Source organism: Paralichthys olivaceus, chromosome 2, assembly GCF_024713975.1.
Source record: "Paralichthys olivaceus isolate ysfri-2021 chromosome 2, ASM2471397v2, whole genome shotgun sequence".
Lineage (NCBI taxonomy): Eukaryota > Metazoa > Chordata > Actinopteri > Pleuronectiformes > Paralichthyidae > Paralichthys > Paralichthys olivaceus.
This window is the reverse complement of record NC_091094.1, coordinates 12,555,386-12,578,335: the sequence shown is the minus strand read 5'-3', so window position 1 is coordinate 12,578,335 and position 22,950 is coordinate 12,555,386. Positions and strand designations below refer to the sequence as shown.

The window sequence follows — 22,950 nt, the reverse complement described above, 5'->3', positions numbered from 1 at the left end:
TTCAGAACAATATTCCAGAAGAGATTAGACGAGCAGAATCGGTTACCTGTTTTATCGCTCTTCTTAAGACACATCTCTATAAAAAAAGCTTTTATTATTTGTATCTGTTTTATTATTATTTCTTTACTCTGAATGTTTGTGAATTTTATATTGTTTGTTTTAAAGCACTGTATTACTTGTATTGAAAAATGCTATACAACGGGAACCAGTAAATTAAGTCTGTCTGATTACTGTAATAACCAATATTTGGCAGAAAAGGCTGAAACCATAAGTTTAGAAGGGAGTAAACTGTCCTTGCTAGTTGATCCATTCATAAGAGTATTTTTACAAATTGTATAAGAAGAATTTATCTTATTGTACCAAAAAATATGTGATGTGTAGGAAAGTTTTATTATATATTCTTTCCTTGTATTTCTATGTTATAAGAACAGATGTAAACGCTTTTATGACCTTAACAGACATTCATCATTTATTTAACTTTCTGCATGTCTGTCTGTAAACCCATAAACACCCAGCACAAAATAATCACTGACTCCATCGACAACACTATCATTTTCAAAACATATACATTATAAATAGAAACAGCCAAACTAAAATAAGAGATGTACATATACTGTATTTATGCTCTTATATCCCATTGTTAATGTTTGTCTCTTTACTATCATGTACAAAAGGTGGTATATTCTTCAGTCAGGTCTTTCTCAATATTGGGACTTGGTTAATCCATTGTTTGGCAGGATATCGTGTCTCCTCCAGTAGATAATGGGGATTATGTTCTTATTTAATTAGACAAGCCAGAAGTTGTCACCTCATTTATATTGGCTTGTAAATGACATCAGTTGGTGTTAAACCTACTGCTGCAGTTAAACAGACTCAGTGGGCTCTCGCATAATTCATTGTATTACTTGTGGCTCAGGAGTTAGAGCGGTCGTCCTCTAACCAGAAGGTCAGCAGTTCAATCCTGTGCTAAAAACTGTACTATAAAGTGCTTTGAGTGGCAGACTATAAGTGCTATATCAATACAGATCATTTAACATAAAACATTGATTCAAATTGAATAAGGTTAGTGTTTTGCTCACGTTTTTTCATTAGTAACTTCAATAGTTTTTTATAATTATATTTCCACCTGTTATGTTGTTCTTAATAAGTTAATGAACTTACAGGAACCTCGTCAGCTGCCATCTCAGCTCAACTCATCACTGTGAAACCACTTTAAACAACCTGCTCAGTATCATTATTGCATTGGTCAATTACAGTAAGAGTGTTTGCTCTCAAACTTTTTACAAGGGTCATTGGTTAATGACATAATTAGACCAGAAAGACAATGATGAAAAAGAACAACCAGAGATCATGGAGACAGTTTCGCGTTGTGGCCTTCATCAAGCTGAGAGAAGCAATATGTAATGTTTTCATTTCATTATTAGTTATATTAGTGTCTTAACAGAAAATTTGAATATTGTGTCTTAACAGAAACATTAAACTCAGCAAAAACTCTTTTCTAGTAAACGAGAGGCACTTTATAGAGCTTTTCACCTAAAAATCTTCTTCATGTACACTTTTGATATGCAGACAAGAGGAGCATCGAACCACCAACTTTGCAATTATAGAGCACAACCCTACTCTCCTACCTGACAGCCTGAAAACGAAATAAATAATCATAATCATAATAAATGTATATGGGCATTTTCAAAATAGAGATACAAATAGTTTTACATAGATGACCCAGATGTCCCAGGATCAAAAATATTCAACAGGGAGGGATAAATTATGAATTTGGGCAGCTTTCTCTAATCTAGGTCGCTGGTTTGATCCCAGTCTTCTCCATCCGCATGATGAAGTGTCCTTTGGCCAGATACCTAAGCTTGAAAAAAAAAAAAGAGAGAAAAAAAAAGATAGACATAATATAGAAAGCAAGTATCTGAGTACCTGAGGTATTACACATCGCTGTAGGTTTCACTCTTTGATGAGGAGGGGGATCTTACATCATTAAAGTAAAGATTATTACCTAGTTAAGCTAACACTGATTGAGCCACTTTCCCTTAAATCTATTACCTTAATTGGGTCCCTTGCTATACGGTGGAAGTTAGTACAGTGACTATTGGCTCTTTTGTGAATGAATAGTAAAAGCAGAAAAGTACATTAACAGACAATGTTTAGCACACTAATTCAATCAAACAGGCTTTGCTCTTATTTACCTTCTGTTAAACTGTCAGCAACTGTCTCAATTCAATGTTTGGACATGTCAGAGTAAACTGATGAACTGAAAGTGACATCCACTTGAAATACTCACCGCAGATCAACGCTGCATTTTATATTTATATAAATCATAATTGTATATGTATGTATGAATTTGATATACTGCATATTTGAGCTGGCAGGTCCCTTTGGTCTGAGGGTAAAGAGAGCCTCAAAATGTCCTTACTTTCCAAAAATATCCTCTCTCTGTAGGGTCGTTGCTTAAAATGGTCCTTACAAATGTATAAGTACGGGAACAATGGAAACAATAACCTGCTTGTGTGGGGTGATAATGACTTATACATTGTATGAGCAATTATCATTGGTATATAAGTCTATGCAATGCTGACCATTTAACAATTGTTAAGCCTCTTGAACTGTAATGTACTAACCTCTTGATTTCCCGTGTCAGTAATCCAATGTGTACATTTTGTCCTCATACATTTATGTTAAGCTATTTACGTATTTATGCTGTCACTTATAGTGAGCTGCTATCTATTTGATCAGCATGCAGCCTGGCTGAAGAAAACATATGACTTTGATTTGTAAGAGGAAAAGCTAGAAACCGAGAAATGTATAATAATGAGTAACAATTAATAATCTGTCTCTCAAAAGAAATGTCACAGGAAAAAACACCAGTAATAATTACAATATTTGTTAATAAGTGTTGCTCTTAGCAGGTGTAATATGTTACTCTTAAGGAAGTTTGTCGAATTTATTGATTTTATAAGTTATATAACGATAAATGTTGCATGAGAATTTAAAATAACACGTACACTCATATATCTTCCATGTTATTATATTTCTTTAGTTTTTCTATGTCTCTGGGAAAACATGGCATTTGAGAAAAGCGATAAAATCGACATATTCTCTGGCCTCAGAAATAGTCTGAGGTCTTTGACCTGTGGAGTCAGTACTTGGCTGCTCTAATCACTTTTGAAGACGACGTGAATTGAGGGAGACAGGTGTCACCTCTAACGTGCGGCCTGACTTCCAGACAACCTACTCAACACCTCTGAATTGCGTACGAGGTGTGAATCCAATTTGCAAGGATTGAAGATTAGAAAGGGCCAAACCCCTCCAGTTTAACAGCTTGCTAGTGGCAATTTTTGGATGCTAAGCAGATAAACACAAGCTCCTTGGTGTGGAAATCCCACTTGGAGGAATTGGCATACTTATGAAAGCTGTGTGACAGATTGTTTCCTGTTAGTACATCCAGGGCGTTGCTATATGTGAAAGTATTATCACTAGAATTTGTACGTTTCACTTTATCATCTAGTGTCAACAATGTAAATGTTTGATTGAAATAAACACAATCTGTTGTATTGTAGTGTTGTTCTATTGCTTTACTCATAGTGGAAACTCTTTCTATGCAAGTAATGTATTCATCGTTAATTGATAGATAGATAGATAGATAGATAGATAGATAGATAGATAGATAGATAGATAGATAGATAGATAGATAGATAGATAGATAGATAGCAGATAGATAGATAGATAGATAGCAGATAGATAGACAGATAGATAGATAGATGGATGGATGGACGGACGGACAGATAGACAGATAGATAGATAGATAGATAGATAGATAAATAGATAGATAGATAGATAGATAGATAGATAGATAGATAGATAGCAGATAGATAGACAGATAGATAGATAGATGGATGGATGGACGGATGGACAGATAGACAGATAGATAGATAGATAGATAGATAGATAAATAGATAGATAGATAGATAGATAGATAGATAGATAGATAGATAGATAGATAGATAGATAGATAGATAGATAGATAGATAGCAGATAGATAGACAGATAGATAGATAGATGGATGGATGGACGGACGGACAGATAGACAGATAGATAGATAGATAGATAGATAGATAGATAGATAGATAGATAGATAGATAGATAGATAGATAGATAGATAGATAGATAGATAGATAGATAGATAGATAGATAGTAGGATAGATAAAGATTTGTATCATCTCCATAAAGGAGTATACAGTTTCATTAAACTGAAGAACTACTTTTTTCCACATGGGTGAAAGGTCAGTTGGTGATTTGTGTATATGGGGCATCTAGGACAGCAAGGATGTGAGAGCTGAGCTCTAAATGAGATTGATATAGAAGCTTTTAAAAACTCGTAAGCCTGACGCAGATTAGAAATCTCTAAAAACTTTGATCAATAGGGAACCTGCCTCGTGCCTAAAGTCACACGTCAACAACAAGTAATTGGAATTAGCCTTGTGCTTAACAGCTATACAAGTACTTAACACACTCCCGTGGAGGCTAAGTGCATCGAAACTGTAACAGGAAGTCCTCTACCTGTGTTAAACCGGAACTGTGGTTAATCTGTTAGTGGGTCAGGACACACATTATAAACTAGAACATTTTATAACACATTAAATGTCAACCGATGAAAGTAAGAGACTCCTGTTCCTGCATTTTTCATTATATTCATTGTTACCCAGAGACTCAGATGCTAAAAGCTGAGTGAGTATCCTACTTTAAAAGTAAGTAGTGTTAAGAAGCAAGGTATGAAGAGAAAGGAAGGATTTGTTCATACACTGTCTGCAATTTACCACAAAATACAGATATCCATTTTTACTGTGTGTAAAATAAAAAGAAGAATTTTAAAGAATAGTAAAAAAATCACTTAAAGGTCCAGTGTGTAAGATTTAGGTGAAAGGGATCTATTGGCAGAAATTTAATGTAGAATAATCCTCATAAGTTTTCACTAGTTCATTTCATCTAAATTGTATGAATTGTAGTTTTCTTTACTCTAGAAAAGACTCTTTATATTTAAATACTTTATATTTACATTGAGGGGACCCTCTCTACAGAGGCCGCCATGTTTTTTACATTAGTCCAGACTGAACAAACTAAACACCTTTTGAGTTTTTATGACAATAAAAGGCTTCGACAGGTTCTTTGTCATGTTTGGAAGGAGAGGGTGAGGTGAGGGGTGTTCAGCTGCAACATGCAATTTCAACACTACATATCACAAAATTCTACACACTGTATCTTTAAAAGAAGTGTATTTCTAATATCTGCCGAGAGTTTATCAACGGGGAACAAACTAGCAACCATTTTGATGATCGATTACGATTATGATTCATATTATTAGCCTATATAATCGTTTATATATCTTTTTTTATATTTTAGCATTGTCCTTCTTCTTTCTCATATATATCTGGAAAAATGAATCTTCATGTTGCCCTACATACCTACAATAGACACACTCTAATGAGGTCAGGCTACATAACAGATTCATTACTTGCTTTTTTAGATTGACTGAAAAATCATGAGACAAAATTCAAGATGTGTCATGTGGCAGAAGGTCAAGCATCATTAGGTAAGAGGGGTAAGATCACAGCTGTTTTCCTTTAAAGCCCAGTTAATAAAGTGTGAAAATAAGTTGTCTAATGTGACGTGATCCTGACATGTGATCCAAAATAAATAAAATAATTTGATAAAGTTCCTTTTGAGTATCTATTAGATGATGTTTCATTCCTCTGAGGCCGTGCCGACGTTGACTTCCTGTGAGATTTGAGATCTGTATAATCTCTGCTTCCACAGTGGCTCAGACACTCGTGTGCACCACAGGATTATGGTCTAATGCTCAACCCTCCCACCTACCCTGTGCATACACATTACAATTCACCATTACTGCAATCAAGGAATGATACACATTCCTCAGAGTCCTTGAAAAACTTTTCATAACATCTCCTCACATCATCCACTTCCAACAGTTCTGATAATGTAACGGGGAAGTTTCCGACAACTAAGACCGTTTAAGACACAAGTTTACGGTTGTAATTTCTTGAATATATCATTTCTTGTCCTTGTGGTGACATATACATACAGTTCAAAAATAAGGTGGGTGCAAACGCCTGAGATCACGTTCCTGTTCATGGGAATGTGAATGGATGGAGTCTAATGTGATGGGTTTGTGGGGCCAGGTGTTATCAGGAGGTTAAATATTTTTATTGAAAACAGTGTGTTTCTATAAGAAGGATGTTTTCATCTGACCTGTTATCATGAAATGAACATGTTCATCATTATACATGGTTGATTGTGTCCACTGTGTTGTGACATGCAGCACCCTCTGGTGGTCTGTTTTACATTACCCAACATAGTTTATTGTCAAATATCGTTTTCACTCATGACAAATTATTAAGTAAAAAAAATGGTAGAATGTTTTTTTTGATAAAGGTTTAGATGTTGCAGTTTGAGGTGCTGCTGAACTTGTTTTCTGTGAAACTCAGTATGTATTTTGTTCATTAAATCTAGTTCATATCAGCATTGACAAATGAAATATTAAGCCAACATACATGTTTCACACCACATTTGACAATCAACATTAGGCGATTGGTTTGGTTCACACCTGATACCTGTAAATTGTTTCATACATTTTTAAAACAATTGTTGAAAACAGGATTATACTAGTGACGGAAATATTTTTAACATGGTTAAAGTCTGGATATGTGGGTAACATCTAGATTCTACAATTACCCTGAAAAAACAAATTCAATTGCTGTCAGCCAGTTTGTTCCTGTAAATCAGTCTCCTCTTTGGGGGATGGGGATCAAGAAACAATTCATTTAGAAACATTAACATCACATTATTCTTTATAATCACACCAGACGTTCTTGCAGATACATTTTAATTTTAAGCATGTTTTGTGTGTGTGCAAGATTTCAAAATTCAAAACAATAACAAAACTAAGCAGTCTCAAGTCTTTCCTGTATCTGTGTGTAATGTGTCGGTTCAGCCACAAGATGTCTCACTGTCAGTGTGAACCTATGGTTTGAACACAGCCGTACTGCTCACTTGTGTGGAGAAGCACTGGCTCATAATATCATGGATTGATATTGTGTGAGGCACTCCGCTCGAAAACAAAAAGGAAACTGACCTATAAAACATCAGACAGCAAGAATAAATGTGAGTTAACCTGTGTTGGCAAGTTGATATAAGATAATGAGATTACCATTTGATAAATATGGTTTTCAGAATCAGATTAAAAGAAGATGTTGATTTTCAATTAGCTTGTCATCGTTGAGACGTCCTCACAACAAAAGCTCCCAGTGTTGAGATGTGAGTTTGCATCTTAATTGCAGACTTCAGACAAGGCCAAAGGCAGGTTTGACAGAAAATACAATTTAATCAACCAGGCAGAGAAAAAAAACTCCAGAACTCAACAAAACAAAGTGAACTGAGGTCAAATGAACAGACAAACTGACAAATAAGAGAGAGCACAGTAAATAAAATCACTGACAACAGACTTAATGGCACAGGTGAAAGTCAGTGCAGGGCAGATGATCACAGAAGTGAGAAAAATCTTTACAGTGTGATTTCCAGGAGCTTCTGTGACATAACTCAGTGTCGGAAATGTTCTGCCAACTGGAGCTCACTAGAGGTTTTAAAATCTTTGTTTTCTTCACAGTCCTTTTTCCTTCTCTAGCTGTTTTTAAATAATAGATGAGCGCTGTCATCTCTGTTGTCAGGGTTGTCTGTCTTACGGAGTGTACACAAGCCTGTAAACGTCTGGAACGCCTCAGGATTTGATGCTTTCTTTAATGTTGTGGTGGGTAAGTCTTTGGCTGGAGTGCACAGAACTTTAAGTCTCTGTGTGGAGAAAAAATAAAATAAAATGAAATAAAGAGACAAATTCCAATTAATTCCATCACAGAATGTGAAAATAACAAACCTGCTGAACCATTATCTTGTTTTCTCTGATGACGAGTAATGGCCAGTAGGGGGCAGGTTTCAGGGTATCAAGAAGAACAATATAGTTGCAGCTCAGTAGCCCATGCTTTCCAAATGTCACTACTGTTTTAGAGCTATACAATACAATGTACATAAAAAAATGTTTCTGTATAAATTCACTCAAATATCCTTTTACAGAAACTAATTTGTACTGTCATTGTCTTAACCATTCTAACAGTACAGTCTGACCCTGTTTCACAAACAACATGTGATCATACCTGTCTCACTGTTCCTGGAGTGACACTGACAGCGTACACCATCCACAGAGGAACCGTAAGTGTTGACGACAGAGCAAGAAATCCTCCAATGGTGTAGCCCCACCAGGGGTATTCATAAGTGTTGTTGAATTTGAGTGGAGTGTACCTTATCACAGTGAAGAGTAATGTTAACTGAAAAAAGAAAGAAAAACAAAAGTATGAAAAGAGATTTAAATGATTAGATTACAAACTCATGGAAAAAGTCACAATTTGCTGCTGTGTGGTTTATTTAGTTAAAAGTCTAAAATACAATGAAGTCAAAATAAGCATCCGCTGATTCGCTTTGAGCTAGCTGATAATATTCTGTCATATCCTGATACTTACAGTGCAGATGACTGCTGTGAAGTACTGCCAACAATATTTCATATAAGGCCACGGTCGATATCCAATCATGTCCTTGATGTTATCATAGTGACGACCGGCACCTTCAGGAAATAAGCATAGTTACTTCAAATTATTTCAGCCTCACACAAAAGTCAGAACTTTGAGATCTTATCTAACTTTGAAAATCAAGTTTTGTGAATTTGAAGCAGAGGTTCCCAACCTTTGTATCTTGTAATGCCTGTCTATGGTGTGGCTATCCAAACCTGGGATTATTTCCTGTTACATTTGAAATATTTAGTTATTCCCAAGAAAAGAAGACTGGAGCTGCATGCAAAGAATTGCATGGCACACATTGTAAAAAATATTTTACTGTTTATTGTCTCACAAAGCCTGTGGTTGGGAGCCACTGTTTTCACACAGCTAACAATATGGTCTGTAACTCTGCATGAATGCAAAGCATCAAATTCAACCAGAATCATTTAGAGTCATTGTATAAGTTAACAACAGTGACTCTGGCAGATTTGACTGAGTTCAAACTGCTCCTTACCATAGACCCATCCAATACAGACAGATTCAAGAACAGCAAAAAACAGGAGAGTCATCCCACTGGCGGCGTAGTGGTCAAACAGCTGGAAAATATAAAGGCCTCCCTGAAAATGAGAAGAGACAGAGCTAATCAATGAAAAGTTGTAATGGTATCTTCTATTGTTTGTCCAGTGTTTTGGTCCATAGTCAGGTGCAGATAACAATAGTGCATTTATAATCATATACATTTATATTACAGAGGTGAAAGGCCTAACTGATTAAAGAAACTGTTCTAACAAAACACTCACCTCTGTAACCATCAGAAGACCAATAAAGAAACTTCCAGCATTGATGGCGAGAAGAAGGAGTTTACGTCGACAGCTGTTTTGAAAGACTGAGGGATACATGTCGGAGATGGTTGTGACCAGAGCCTCTTGATAAACAAACTGTGGGAGAAATAACAGATACATTTGTTGGAATTCAAAATATATTCTGAGTGTGTCCTAAAATACAATTGCTAATTTAAAGGTTAAAAAAAGGTCACAATTGTTCAGATGGATTCAACATATTATTGTCTCATAATTAACCATGGGTGTGTTTTGGACATAACATGCAATACATCAATCAGAGCCATCTGATATTACATTTATAAGCCAGGTGTTTGTACACCTTGTTGGATTTCTTTCATAATGGTGGATAGGTATATAAGAAAGATGGGTTCGCTCCAGTGCAAAGTGAATTCTTAGTTCTTGTTATGTTCACCAGCCCGGGAACACAATAGATACTGCCAAAATAATATGCCCTTTAAATAACTGTGAAATACGGCACCACTATTGTACCACAATAGCTTCACACTGACTATAGCAATGCACCAACAAACACCTGACCGCACCTGGTTACGCCCATGAGATCTGCTGCGCTGGTCTGAAACTAGCATTCACTCTGCGCTGGGTGTAAGATAGGGCCTGTGGTGTCAGAACATAACATTCACAGTAAAAACAGAGTTGATTCATGTCGCCCTACCTCGCTGTCTAACCCCAGGAAGATGATCATGATGAAGAAGGCGACAGCCCAGAGCTGAGGAAATGGCATTAGAGCCACAGCTCGAGGATAAGCAATAAAAGCTAAACCTGGACCTGCAAAGGTACGGGGAGAAAGTTGCCACATTGATAAATATTTCAACAACTTGATCTGGGTTTATATCAGGCATTATGCAAAAATTCTATACCTGATTCAGCCACCATCGATATATCCACATTTTGCTCCTTTGCCATGAAGCCAAGCACAGAAAAGATGGCGAAGCCTGCTACAAAGCTGGTGAGGCTGTTCAACATGCACAGGTAAACACAGTCTCTGCAGGCGGAATAAAAATAATAACAAAAATGTGCTCAAATCCAGTCAGTGGTAAGAATACAACTGAATTTCATAGAGTATGTGAAGATGTAATAATACAAACTTGTAGCAGTTGTTGTTGTACTTGTTGTAACTCCCCAAAGACGTCAGGACCCCTGTACAAACTCCAAAGGAGTAGAAAATCTGGCTGCCAGCATCCATCCATACCTGAGGGAATTGAAAGAGTCGACGTTAGAGAGCAGAGACTAGACCATCTTTAAGTTCATATTATTCATCAAACGCCTCTTTCTCTCCTTAACATTAAACAAAGTGCTTAAATAAACCAAACCACACGAACGAGCTTGATCTGGAGTCATCTGCATTATATATATTTGCCTCCTTCCCTACCACATCTGTGGAACTGTCATGTCTTACAAGAATTAAGTCTGTGAACATAATCCAGGAAAGTTCTAACATTTTCTACCAAATATATGGTAAACCAAGATTGTTGTATATAAATGATGATGATGATGATGATTACCTCTGGATCAGTGAGGCGGGATAGGTCAGGGTAGAGGTAGTATGTAATCCCGTCTTTAGCCCCCGGTAAAGTAAGCCCACGGACAAGCAACACCACCAGCATCACATACGGAAATGTGGCAGTGAAGTAGACCACCTAAGGGTTGCGGTTACACCTTAGAATTAAAAGATTTAACACGATAATAACAGAGTTTGCATGCAATCTGACTGCTGTACCTTTCCTGTGGACTTCACTCCATTCCAGACACAGAAGTAACACAATATCCAGGCAAGAAGAAGACAAAGGGCCAAGTCCCAACGAATATTTCCAATATTCTCAATTCCACTGGACAGGCCTAAGATTCTCCTCCTGTCACAAAGTTTATTTAAGGAACATAAAGAACAAATAAAAAAAACACCATAGCTAAAATAATGAATGATTATTACTTATTCATGCTACTTACTCCCAAAACTCCACAACTGAAGATGTACCATTTCCATACAGGAGCATTGAGGACGTTTGGTTGGGGCCGTGGTCCAAACACCAAGCTGACATTTAAGAATACGAGAGGCTGTGACCACTGATGTGCAGATGCATGATGTCTGTATAAAGTCTTGGTGTCATGTACCTGTGTTCCAGCTGTTGTGACAGCTCGCCCATGGGAGCTCAGACTTGAGGGAAGAAAACAGGTAGAGAAACGCCCACGCCAGTATAATGATGTAATACACCCCAGTGTACAAAGCAACTATTTGGCTTCCATAACCTAAACCTGTTGAGAGTGAGCGACATTAAATGTGACATTGTGAATACACACTATAAATGTCTGTGTGTGATACTGAGATCTAATTGATGGAAGAGTTACAAAGACAACAAATAAAAAACAAGCAGGAATAACAAAATAATGAAAAATGCTTTCAAGCAATAATGTTTGGTGGTTATTTTATGATCACTTGCTATTTTTTTTATATTTTCTTATATTTTCAGATGATTATATACTAAACAGCTACTAACACTTTGAAGATTCACCTTCAAATAGAGGGCAGATCTTTCTCCAACATGTGATTCCACCGTGACTGGTGTACTGGCCCAAAGAAGTCTCCAGGAAGAAGAGTGGTATTCCACAGGTGAACAAGAACAAAATATAAGGAATGAAGAAAGCTCCTTAAAAATAAAAAAAATACAAAATTTTGTTAGGGGCCAAAGGCCCATTGGTGAGAAAATCAGAGTATTTGAATGCCACTGTGACCTGCTTAACATCAGTATTTGTTTTAACAGTCAGAGGTTGAGAGACATTGTGTGTTCTCTGTAAATCCCAACGACCACAGCAAAGATTTACCTCCTCCGTTTTTGTAGCAAAGATATGGAAACCTCCAGACGTTTCCCAAACCAATAACGTGTCCGGCCACTGCCAGGACGAACTCCACCTTACTGGCCCACTGGTCCCTCTCCTGAGGTTTGGGTTGAGGTTGTCCTGGTCCCGTTCCAAGGTTTGTCATTTTCACCTGTGAATTTAGTTGTTGGCCCATTACAGCACTTATTTTGTAAGAACAGTGTATGTAAGTGTGCAATACAGTAGAGAACATAAAGTTGTTGTTCAGCCAAATGACCTCTGCCAAGGAGGTTATATTTTAATTTTATTATAAGTAATGATAGTAAAAACTCACTATAATTGGATTTCCATGAAGTAAAAACATAACCGCTTGATTTTAATATCATAAAAAAATAGAATAAAAATTAGAGAGTAAATCTGAAAAATGCATGTTTTACCTTGACCTGTTGTGTGTTGTGTTTCCTCCTCTGAATCTGCAGAGTGAAAACATCAAACCCCTGCAAGAATAAGTGGGTAGACGTCCATGAGGAGTGGCCACTGAAACTAATAGATCCAGTCTTTTCTTTAGTAGAAACCAGCAGAGCAGGGTCTCTCTCTCTCTCTCTCTCACACACACACACACACACACTCAGTTTTGTGTTAGTATCTATTTTGTCTGTCAGCCAATATAAAAAGATTTAGGAGAGTGGTCTTTTTTATCAAGGATACTACAGCCACTCACGTGTGTCTCGGGCTTGTTCTTTAAAATACATTTATTTAAACAAGAAGCTGGGTCATATTACATGGCAGCATTATTAGCAGAGTAAGTCATTTTTCATTTCTTATTGAGTCAATTTATTACAAAGCTGTGTTGAGAAGCAGTATTGCTTTGTATTGTCTATTATGCTCATTAGTAATGTCAGAAAGTTCTGCCTAAAGTATATATATCTAAGTACATATATCTATTCACTGTTTAAGCACTTCTGGTTGGATGCAAACTGCATTTCATTGCTTTGTACTTGTGACATGTGCAATGATAATAAAGTTGAATCTAATCGTATCTAATCTAATGGGTGTAGATTTGAGTATGGCCTGTATGACATGTCCCTACTGATGCCACAAATGAAAGACAACATCTTCAGTGGACAAAATTATCATCAGTTCAAGGGGCCATGGTTTAATTTCAGTAGAGGAGAGGAAGTGTAAGTAACATAAAGAATATTGTGAGGTCAAATCAAGTAGGTACATCCTCTCTGAGTGTTCTCCCTCCTGCACTTTTGGGTCCACGTGCTCTTTAATTGTGGTAGAAATTCTTTTTGAGAGAAATTAAAGTCTTAAGTCTTCTTTAGTATTTGCAGAGTGTTGGTTTTTGGTGATTTGGGATTTGAGGAAGAATACCACATATATTTATGCAGCCTAGTCTGGGAGATTGGTGAGTACAATAATGTCTGTTCCACTTAAAATGTCGACTATTATTCCAAATCATTGTGTGGGTTTGTCATTTACAGTAGCCTATGCTTCCGGTATGTGTGCTAACTCTACCTCATCAGTTTTGCTGTTTGTCTTTATTACCGTGACTTACCCGCCATACATTTATACAAGAGTTCTTCTCTCTTCTGCTCTTCTTCTCTCCTCTCCTTCTTTCAGCAGCTCTCCTGTAATTCACGGTTGTTCACGGCCCGTTCATATCAGCTAGCTACATTAGCTTAGCTGTTAGCCTTAGCTGAGCAGTTAGTGAGTTAGCTCCTTATGCTCCCTCCTGCTAGTTGTGTCTTTTGTTTGACTTTAGGTCCGATTCTCTCAGCCAGGCCAAGCCATTTTATCTATATTACATATATTTTGTATTTACTTCCTACACAGAGGTAGATTCAAGGTGACATTAAAAATTAAAAGAAAGAAAACAATTCGAGATTTAATTCAAGAAAAGATTCAATTCAAGAAAGGGTGGGATCAAAAAGAAGACAAAGAAATAAATCAATATCAAAATCTAAATCTAAAAACAAGTTAAAAAGGGAAAAAATCGTACAAATAAAACAGAACTGTGTAGAATAATAAATTCAAAATAGAATGAAATAAAATGATGGAACCTTACCTCATAAAATAGCTTAAACACACATGTACCTGTGCAGGTTATACTCCATCAGGTGGGATTCACCCCCAAAATGTCAAACACTGTTTGACTGGTGACTTTGCATTGCCCACTTGCCCCTAACTCACAATTTCAATTATTTTGATTTGAGTTAGTGCTTAGTATATATAATAGTAATGGTGGGCTTTTTCAACATTCACATAGATGTGAATTACATAGATTTGAAGCACAACCAAATGAACACATCAACTAACACCTACACAATTTTACAGATATAACTTTTAGATAGGAAACAACACAATAGGTTTGTTGCATCAAGTATTGTCACAAGTATTTTGGTATTTATATCAATATTATTTTATGGAAGGCAATTATGAAATGTTAATGTTTATAGAAAGTAAAAATAAATTAAATAAATTAAAGTGAAAATGTATGAATGTAATGGACAGTTTCTTCATTCATTTCAGTATGATCTCCTGGTGTTTTAGAAATCAAAAATAATGTTAGTTATTTCTTAATCTTAACTATGATATTATACAACATGATTAATTACACAGAAGCTTTCTCTACATGGTACTGGTCCTTCCTTTTAAGTCAAATACTGTACTGTATATCAGGAGGCACTAGAGGGAGCCAATGATGCACTCTTACTGGAATCAGAGCTCTTCTTATCCATTCATATTGATTATTAGGTCATTTTACCATTTACAACTGTGTCACTATCTATATTCAGCTGTTACACACTCTTCAAGCTAAAGGCTCTTTGATCACTTGTGCATCTACGGTTTTCAGTTTGATCTGAAAAGATTAACACATTCTGCACATGCACAGCTGTGGTCTTTTTTTTGTTGACCAGTAAAGTTTAAATACCATAATATGAAGTAGTGCACTCTGTCTTAATGGTGCTGAAAAATCAGATGGTACAATATCAACAATTTTATGTCACAGTTGGAGTAACAATACTTCAACTATCATCTAATGTAAAGTAAAAGATTGTTGTTGAATCTGAAGAACGTTAAGTTGTGCTATCAAGTATGGTAAACATAATTTTATCACTTGACTTGACTGACATTGTGTTTCCTTGGATCTCACAAATGTCGAGGAACTTTCTTATATCCTCACACATTACTGTATATGCCACCATACACTGTATTATGCATATATAGTGTATATTACATAATATCTGTATACCATTAAGAGAAGAATGGGTGATGCAAGTAGAGGAAGATATATGGGGATGCTGTGGGAGACATCTTGAGACTAAGGGGTGACAATTGCTCATGTTACTTTGTATATTGTTCCTCTTTCTGGTCTCCTTGATGCATCAAGTCTACATTAAAATCTTTTGCATACGACATCAGCTGCTGCCTGAGTTCTCCTTTAACCAGCTTCCTGAAAACGTCCATAACAAAGAATACTGAACAAATCTTTTTTTAGTCCCAACACTCAGTGCCTCTGTCTCTGACTAACTGTAACCACATGACCAAATCTGTAATTTTTCAGTATCTTGCGTAATGACCATAGACTGTATAAAGGGTAATGACACATAAAGGGAAAGACAATGGTGAAGTTATAGAGGTGATGGGATGCGAACCAGAGCCCAACCCTCCACTGCAGCTTCCTCCTTAAAACTGACAAGTGGCTGCTTGTCAGGAAAACATCAACATAAGTCATCTGAGGAATTAAACAAACGTGTTTGGTTGTGGCCTGTTTGATTTACATGTGTTTAAAGGTACAGTGTGTAGAATTTTGTGATATCCAGTTTTGAAATTGCATGTTGCAGCTGAACACCCGTCACCTCACCCTCTCCTTCTAAACATGAAAAACAACCTGTGGTAGCTTCAGTTATCATAAAAACTTGTTAGTCCAGTCTGGACTTATGTAAAAAAACATGGCGGCCTCCGTAGAGAGGGTCCCCTTGATTTAAATATATAGAATTTAAATATAAAGGGTCTTTTCTGGGGTAAAGAAAACTAAAATTCATACAATTTACATGAAACAAACTAGTGAAAACTTATGAGGATTAAATTTCTGCCAATAGATCCCTTTCACCTAAATCTTACACCTTTAAGTCTTTAGCATGTCACATAAAGCTATATTGCTATATCAAAAGAACTAAGACAATGGTTTGGATGTCACACTATTTGTGAGTTTATATTGCAAAAGACTCTGAAACTCAAGAAAATGGTCCTCTCAGCTGACAGCTGCATTGCTTTAAACGTGAGTACACCCACACCCCTGCAGAGACTCACTTTGACCGACTTAGATAATTCAGCCAGTGTGATTTGTCAGTGTCTTGTACACAATGCTCTTGAGTCTTCGCAGTTGTTGCAGTGTCTTGTCAGGGATGCACAGACAGACATTAGCACTAAACTGAAAACTAGCATTTTGAAATGGAAAAAGCTCAAACTAATTCAGAAGGACGCACAAAAAGACAACAAGCTGCTTCAGAGGATGACAAATGGTAAGCATGTAAAAACACTGATTCCTCTTTTTATTCATATGGGCAATTTAGACCCCCCCCCCCCCCCAGTGTTGTTTTTCAAAACACTTAACCATGTTTGATTATTCTTTTAAAGTTAAGAAGGAAGGGGGAAACTATCTCACTCACATGGGTAAAAATGTCAATATAGTTAGTTATGTTGTAATCATTCTACCTTAAGCGTGGCACCATTAAATTGTGTGTATGGGGATGCTGTGGGAGACATCTTCAGACTTGGGGGTGACAATTGCTCGTGTTACTTTGTAGTTTGTTCCACCTTCTGGTCTCCTTGATGCATCAAGTCTACATTAAAATCTTCTGCATAAGACATCAGCTGCTGCTTGAGTTCTCCTTTCACCAGCTTCCGTACCAAATCGGTATTTTTTCAGTATGTTGCAAAATTACAGATAAAGGGAAAGACAATGGTGATGTAATAGAGGTGATAGGATGTAAACCAGAGTCTCTGGTGTCAGTGCTGGACAACTAAAGCCCAACCAACCACCACAGCTTCCTCCTTTAAATTGACAGTTTGCATCATCACACTGCTTCTGCCTTTGTGTGTTGGAGAGGACAGTCATTATTCACATTACTGTAAGAAGCTGCTTATCAGGTCATCTGAGGAATTTAAACAAATGTGTTTTGTTGTGGCCCCTTTGAATTACATGTGTTTAAGTGTTAAACATGTCACATAAATCTATACTGATATATCAAAACTAAGACAATGGTTTGAATGTCACACTATTTGTGAATTTATATTTAAGGCTCAACTGGTCCTCTCAGCTGACAGCTGTGTTGCTTTGAACGTGAGAACCCCCACACCCCTGCAGAGTCTCACTTTGACCGACTTAGATAATTCATTGGCAGCCAGTACAATGATTTGTCAGTGTCTTGTCACTTATTGCAGTGTCTTGTCAGTGATGCACAGAAAGACATTAGCACTAAACTAAAAATTTGCATTTTGAAATGGAAAAAGCTCAAACTAATTCAGAAGGACGCACACAAAGACAACAAGCTGCTTCAGTAGATGACAAATGGTAAGCATGTAAAAACACTGATTCCTCTTTTTATTCGTAGAGGCAATTTAGTCGTGAAAATCCATTACATTACTCAAATTGAATCTTGATGTTGGTTTTAGTAATTTAACAGGGGTGGAAAAGGCTCCTTGAATGAGGCAGCTGCAGTAGTGTCAGATGGGACATGACAAGTGCAACACCATTGTATTGATGGAAGGGAATTGTTTCCATAGGCAAGCTCAGTCTCATCTGAACGTCAGATGGTGGCTCATTGTGGTGCCCTATTGACATTGGCTCTAATACAAACAGGGACGTGTGCCTGCACCTGCATGGCAGATGGGGGTAACAGTGTAATGAGTGTCATTGAGTGTTTAAATGTTTCAGATAGACAGTAGCACCCATTATCCACTCACCACTATAATAAAACAACAGAAGAGGCATTCCATGCCTCCATACTGCTCGTGTGGTCCAATCCAAGTGTCCTAAACCCAGAAATTCATGTTGGACTCTGAACTGCGTCTTTTACTCCATGGTAGCTTCCTATGAGGTGCGTTCACGGACCCTCGGACAAACCATCGTGTGGCTAAGCTGACGCTAGCTTAGCAACTTCCAGTGGACTTTTAGGCTTAAAAAATGTTGTAAATGACCTTGTTTCGAGTCGAATATGAATGTCGAGGCTTGCGGACACTTGGACGACACCACACGAGCAGCATGGAGGCATGTTGGGTTTTTTCTGTCTGAAGTATAAGTCATAGGTTACTTCAACTGTATTTGATTCGGCTCCAGCAAAGTTGAAACTCCAGGAGTGTTTTGTGGACTCAAACATTTCACCCACCCCTCCATCGACACAGTGGTGCGTAGATGATGAGTGCATTACAGGAAAGAATTGGAATGAGAGTAATACATTATGCTGGACAAACACTTAATTGAGTTATTAAATGAAATTAGTTATTAAATGAAAATGAATGTTCTCTAATGAATCATGTTCTCATGATGACCGTGAAGGTAAGAATAGAAAGAAACAGATTATATGGTGACAGAAGAATAAATAATACAACCTGCATATGTTTGTGGTATTTCACACAATGTGTTTGAAATCTGTGGAATGTAACATAAGTTTGTGGTGGAATGCTGTATCTGAGGCATGGACTGAAATGGGGGGGAGAAGAGAGAGGGTCATCCTGGGTCAGCAGATGTGCTTTTGTATCAGCCGAATTATTTTGTGGCTGTGAGAAATTGTTAACCTTGTCTTGTGTTAAAGGTCCAGTGTGTAAGATTTAGGTGAAAGGGAACTATTGGCAGAAAATGAATGTAGATTAATCTTCATGATGTTTTCACTAGTTTGTTTCATCTAAATTGTATGAATTGTGGTTTTCTTTACCCCAGAAAAGACTCTTTATATTTAAATACTTTATATTTACATCGAGGGGGTCCTCACTACGGAGGCCACCATGTTTTTTAAAGTAGTCCAGACTGGACAAACTAAACCCCTTTTGAGTTTTTATGACAACTGAAGCTACCACAGGTTATTTTTTGTGTTTGGAAGGAGAGGGTGAGGTGAGGGGTGTTCAGCTGCAACATGCAACTTCAACACTAGATATCACTACATTTTACACACTGTTCCTTTAAGTGACAGCAAGACTTTTAAACATGTTCCTCTGCTTATTCAGGTTTTGATTTGATATTATAGTCATGATCACACTGTATCTTGTCATCTACAATTATTTAGTTGTTTCATTTCCGGGACCTTTATGTTGTAATACCCAAGACTCCACTGTGGCCTTGGTTCTCAGTTACCTCCAATTTTATTTGTTGGGGGATTTAGTGGCATATTAAGGTGAGATTGCATTTTGCAACAAACTAAATACTTCTCTCGCCGTTCCCTTTCCAAGTGTAGAGGAAAAAACTGGATTTAAAGCACGTAACTTTGGTGACTCTAAGTAGTAGTGACAAATATAATTCTATATAATAACAACACATTCCCTATGGCATGATATGTAGTTAACTGTTCATGCCGATCTCCAAACTGATCAGTTCATTGTTGGCTTTGTATTTTGAAAAAGACACATTTACTGAGACATCTTTAAAACACAATTGTCTCAGTAAATGTGTGAGAAATCTGCAAATGTGTTAACCAGTCACATTAACTTCTAAAAAGGTTAATTATTGCTCTGTTATGTGCAGGATCTGCAACCAGAATGACTGGATCTGCACTACAGCCCAATACCCTGAGCAGTCAAATAAATGTTGTTTATCAGGAACTGTGTAGATCCAAAATGCAATTCCACGTAAAATGTTAAATTTACATATCTGTTTATGGGCAGATTAAACAAACAAAATACAGTTTTAGTGAGTGAGCTTATAAATAGGCTGAGGTTAGTGTATTTCTGTATGTGTATTTCAAAATTAGTGTAGCCATACAAAAATGGTTAACCAGAAACAGTACAAATGGCAGGCCAGTGCAAGAAAGTCGCCTCTGACACTTCACTGTGGACATGTAAACACTCCTAAGTGAGTGAGTAGTTTGTGTGATGTCACTTGTCAGACAGTGCAAATAAGCATGCCACAATTAACTGATGGAAGCAGAGCAGACAGAGGACAAGACAAGACGAATGCAATGAGGTATTAAGAAAAGCTGACTTGATGACAGATGTTAGTTAAACAGGCAGATGAGAAGAGAGGCGAACATGATCAGACAAGCAGATGATGTGAAGAACATAAGCTCCCCTTTTATACACAGATTCCATGATTACCACATTGCTACTACTACCTTTTTTAAGCTGAACCAAAAAAGCTTTTGTTTTGCCACTAGCATATGATTTTACATACCATGGTTGCCTTCCAAAATAAGAGGTATGACGTCATACCAACAACATTGTGAGACTCTTGATCTGACTCTATGACTAACTCCACTGCCAGCAGGAAGACAGAACAATGCACCCCCCTCCCTTTCATAGGTCCATGGTTGGATCAAAGGTGATAAAGGCTAGGATAGTATACAAAAGTCACTTCCATATACCCTTCAGTCCCATGATGCATTTGAAATATCAAATTGTACTTCCCAAGGTGTATACAGTCTTAGTTTTGCAGTTATTTAAACCAAAAAGAAACTGTGAAAAGAGGAAAAGTCCTGCTGGTAATGGAACTAGACAAGTAGGCATCACTGAGGGTTCATCCTCAGGGAACCATGGATAAACATTAATGTCATGGCAGAGACATTTCATGAAAAAACAAAAGTGTCAACTGCATACTGATGCACATGTTATCATGCAGCTAGCGTGGGCACTGTGCAAATCCCCTCCCCTTGCTCTATGCTGTGAGTCCATGTGGCTGTTGGAAAAGTCTCCGCCTTAAGTTGCTCATTCAGAAGCGCATAACACCCCCGCCCCCTCTCAACCCAGTGTGCTTTCTCTCTCCCTCATTGTCACACAAACACAGCTCTTTCAAACCTCTACTCATGGACTCACTCGTGGTCAGAACTAGGAAGAGCACTTGTCCCGGAGAGACTGGGGGATCTAGACTTGTATTTTTCCCAAAAGGCAGCAGATGAATTCCACCTAGAGCTAAATGGAAGCATAACAGAACCACAGACAACTGTCGTGAGGCTATCTTTGTCAGGTACTCTTTACCGGTGACTTTCCCTTGAGGTCATAAACAGTTTTTTTTCTGTCTTGTATGATTGCTTGGTGTTTGTATGAATCTATGACAGTAATGTGGTTTCATGTCTTGAATGGGAAACAAGCAGTATCCTCGCAGTTCCGAGACAACTTGGCTTTCACTGTGCCGCCTGTCGCTGTATTAAGTAGGCCAAAGGTTAGTGGCTGTGCTGCAGCTATTTCTCTTGTCAAGTGTTACACCTCGCGCGGTGTGACGCTCTGTGACCATGACTGCAAGAAACTATCAACGTGCATGTCTCGTCTGCACATGTCTGACCAGGCTGCACAATAACAAACCCTTTAAAAAGTTAGTGGGACAAAGCTGAATAAAAATATAAGGTAATACTTCTGTGCTGGGGTTGTTTTAAAATGTTTTTTTAGCTGCATACATAAATTCTTTTAGTTTACTTCATTCTTAATCCTTGAATGTTGATACACTTAGGAAATACATAAAAGATATATAACATAATGTCATATATAAATATCATAGTTGTTGTGTACAGTATGGTCTGGGATGGTCAAGTAATTAAATCAGAAGCAGGTACAAATTATTTACCACTGAGCCCACCCTAACCCATCAGTGGTTGGCAGGGATAAAAAAAAGTACCCTGCAGCAGATGAGACCAACAACTATTCTCTCCACGGCCACGTACCAAGTTACTCAATGTGTGGTCAAGAGAGAACCAAAATATTATTGAGATATTTTTGAAAAACAAACATAAATTGTTAATGCCAATTGCTCTCAGCACATAATCTTGTAAGGTTGGGCCAGGTCAGTAAATACAGATACGAATGAGCTTTCCAGGAAAGCAATGCTAAGAACTGCTTCCCCTTGTTACCCTCACTCCCTGAAACTTTTAATTACAGCTGATTAGCGTGTTTTTTTAAGAAAGCTTTCTGTCTGGTGATCATCAGTGGTTCACCACATTTTATTCATGCTTGAGGTGTAGACTGTATTTGATTCTCCCTGATGGCTGGCTGCAGTACATATGAGATCATTTTTATTCTCAAAGATAGTTTTATTTTGTCATTTGAGGGAGTTCTAATCCCACTGATGCACGTGGAAGTCGTCTGTGGTTTGGTTTTAATTAGTTACTTGATGCTATGATTATTCACAGCTGAGACTAACTCCCAAGTGGTTAAGTGTGTGTATGCCAGGACTTTGATACCATGGCTCCACACCACCATCGTCACTGGGCAGACACTTTCTCCAAGTGATGTCAAAAGCACAAGATGGCAGTTTTTTTACTTTTTTTTTTTTTTTTTACAACAGGTGGAAGTGGGGATGCATTGTGCAGCTTTATACTGTCTTTAGTCCTCCCCTTATGTCTAAACCAAGATAGGATGTGAGAAGCATTTTTGATTGGAATCAGCATCTCATCTTTAAAGTGTGATAGCATGCTAACATTAGCATTTAGCCCTACAGCTTCACA

At 37.4% G+C, this 22,950-nt stretch overlaps 2 protein-coding genes across 2 annotated transcripts in view; one reads left to right on the top strand and one right to left on the bottom strand.

Moving 5' to 3' along the window:
- Positions 1–7,381: 7,381 nt before the first annotated feature.
- Positions 7,382–14,638, bottom strand: slc6a22.2 (solute carrier family 6 member 22, tandem duplicate 2). Its single transcript, XM_069536533.1, has 16 exons — positions 13,860–14,638; positions 12,736–12,795; positions 12,305–12,470; positions 11,995–12,129; positions 11,597–11,737; positions 11,432–11,516; positions 11,205–11,337; positions 10,990–11,124; positions 10,573–10,676; positions 10,345–10,469; positions 10,140–10,252; positions 9,425–9,562; positions 9,139–9,241; positions 8,592–8,692; positions 8,229–8,399; positions 7,382–7,869 (listed from the first exon to the last, which is right to left on the bottom strand). The coding sequence occupies exons 3-16, from the start codon at positions 12,462–12,464 to the stop codon at positions 7,702–7,704; spliced, it is 1,812 nt and encodes a 603-aa protein (XP_069392634.1). The 5' UTR covers positions 12,465–12,470; positions 12,736–12,795; positions 13,860–14,638; the 3' UTR covers positions 7,382–7,701.
- Positions 14,639–21,233: 6,595 nt separating this feature from the next.
- LOC109643449 (sodium- and chloride-dependent GABA transporter 2-like) overlaps positions 21,234–22,950 on the top strand; it is a 16,233-nt gene continuing 14,516 nt past the window's right edge. The window contains exon 1 of the mRNA XM_020108572.2: positions 21,234–21,479. The gene's annotated coding sequence lies outside the window, so the exon portion shown is untranslated. The remainder of the gene's footprint in view (positions 21,480–22,950) is intronic.

Excerpts from the sequence above, each read along its gene's own strand:
- slc6a22.2 (XM_069536533.1), bottom strand. The coding sequence starts at position 12,464 with ATGACAAACCTTGGAACGGGACCAGGACAACCTCAACCCAAACCTCAG. Across the intron at positions 11,738-11,994 it reads GATCTGCCCTCTATTTGAAG|GTTTAGGTTATGGAAGCCAA; the intron begins GTGAATCTTCAA and ends CACTCTCAACAG. Across the intron at positions 10,677-10,989 it reads CCCGCCTCACTGATCCAGAG|GTATGGATGGATGCTGGCAG; the intron begins GTAATCATCATC and ends CAATTCCCTCAG.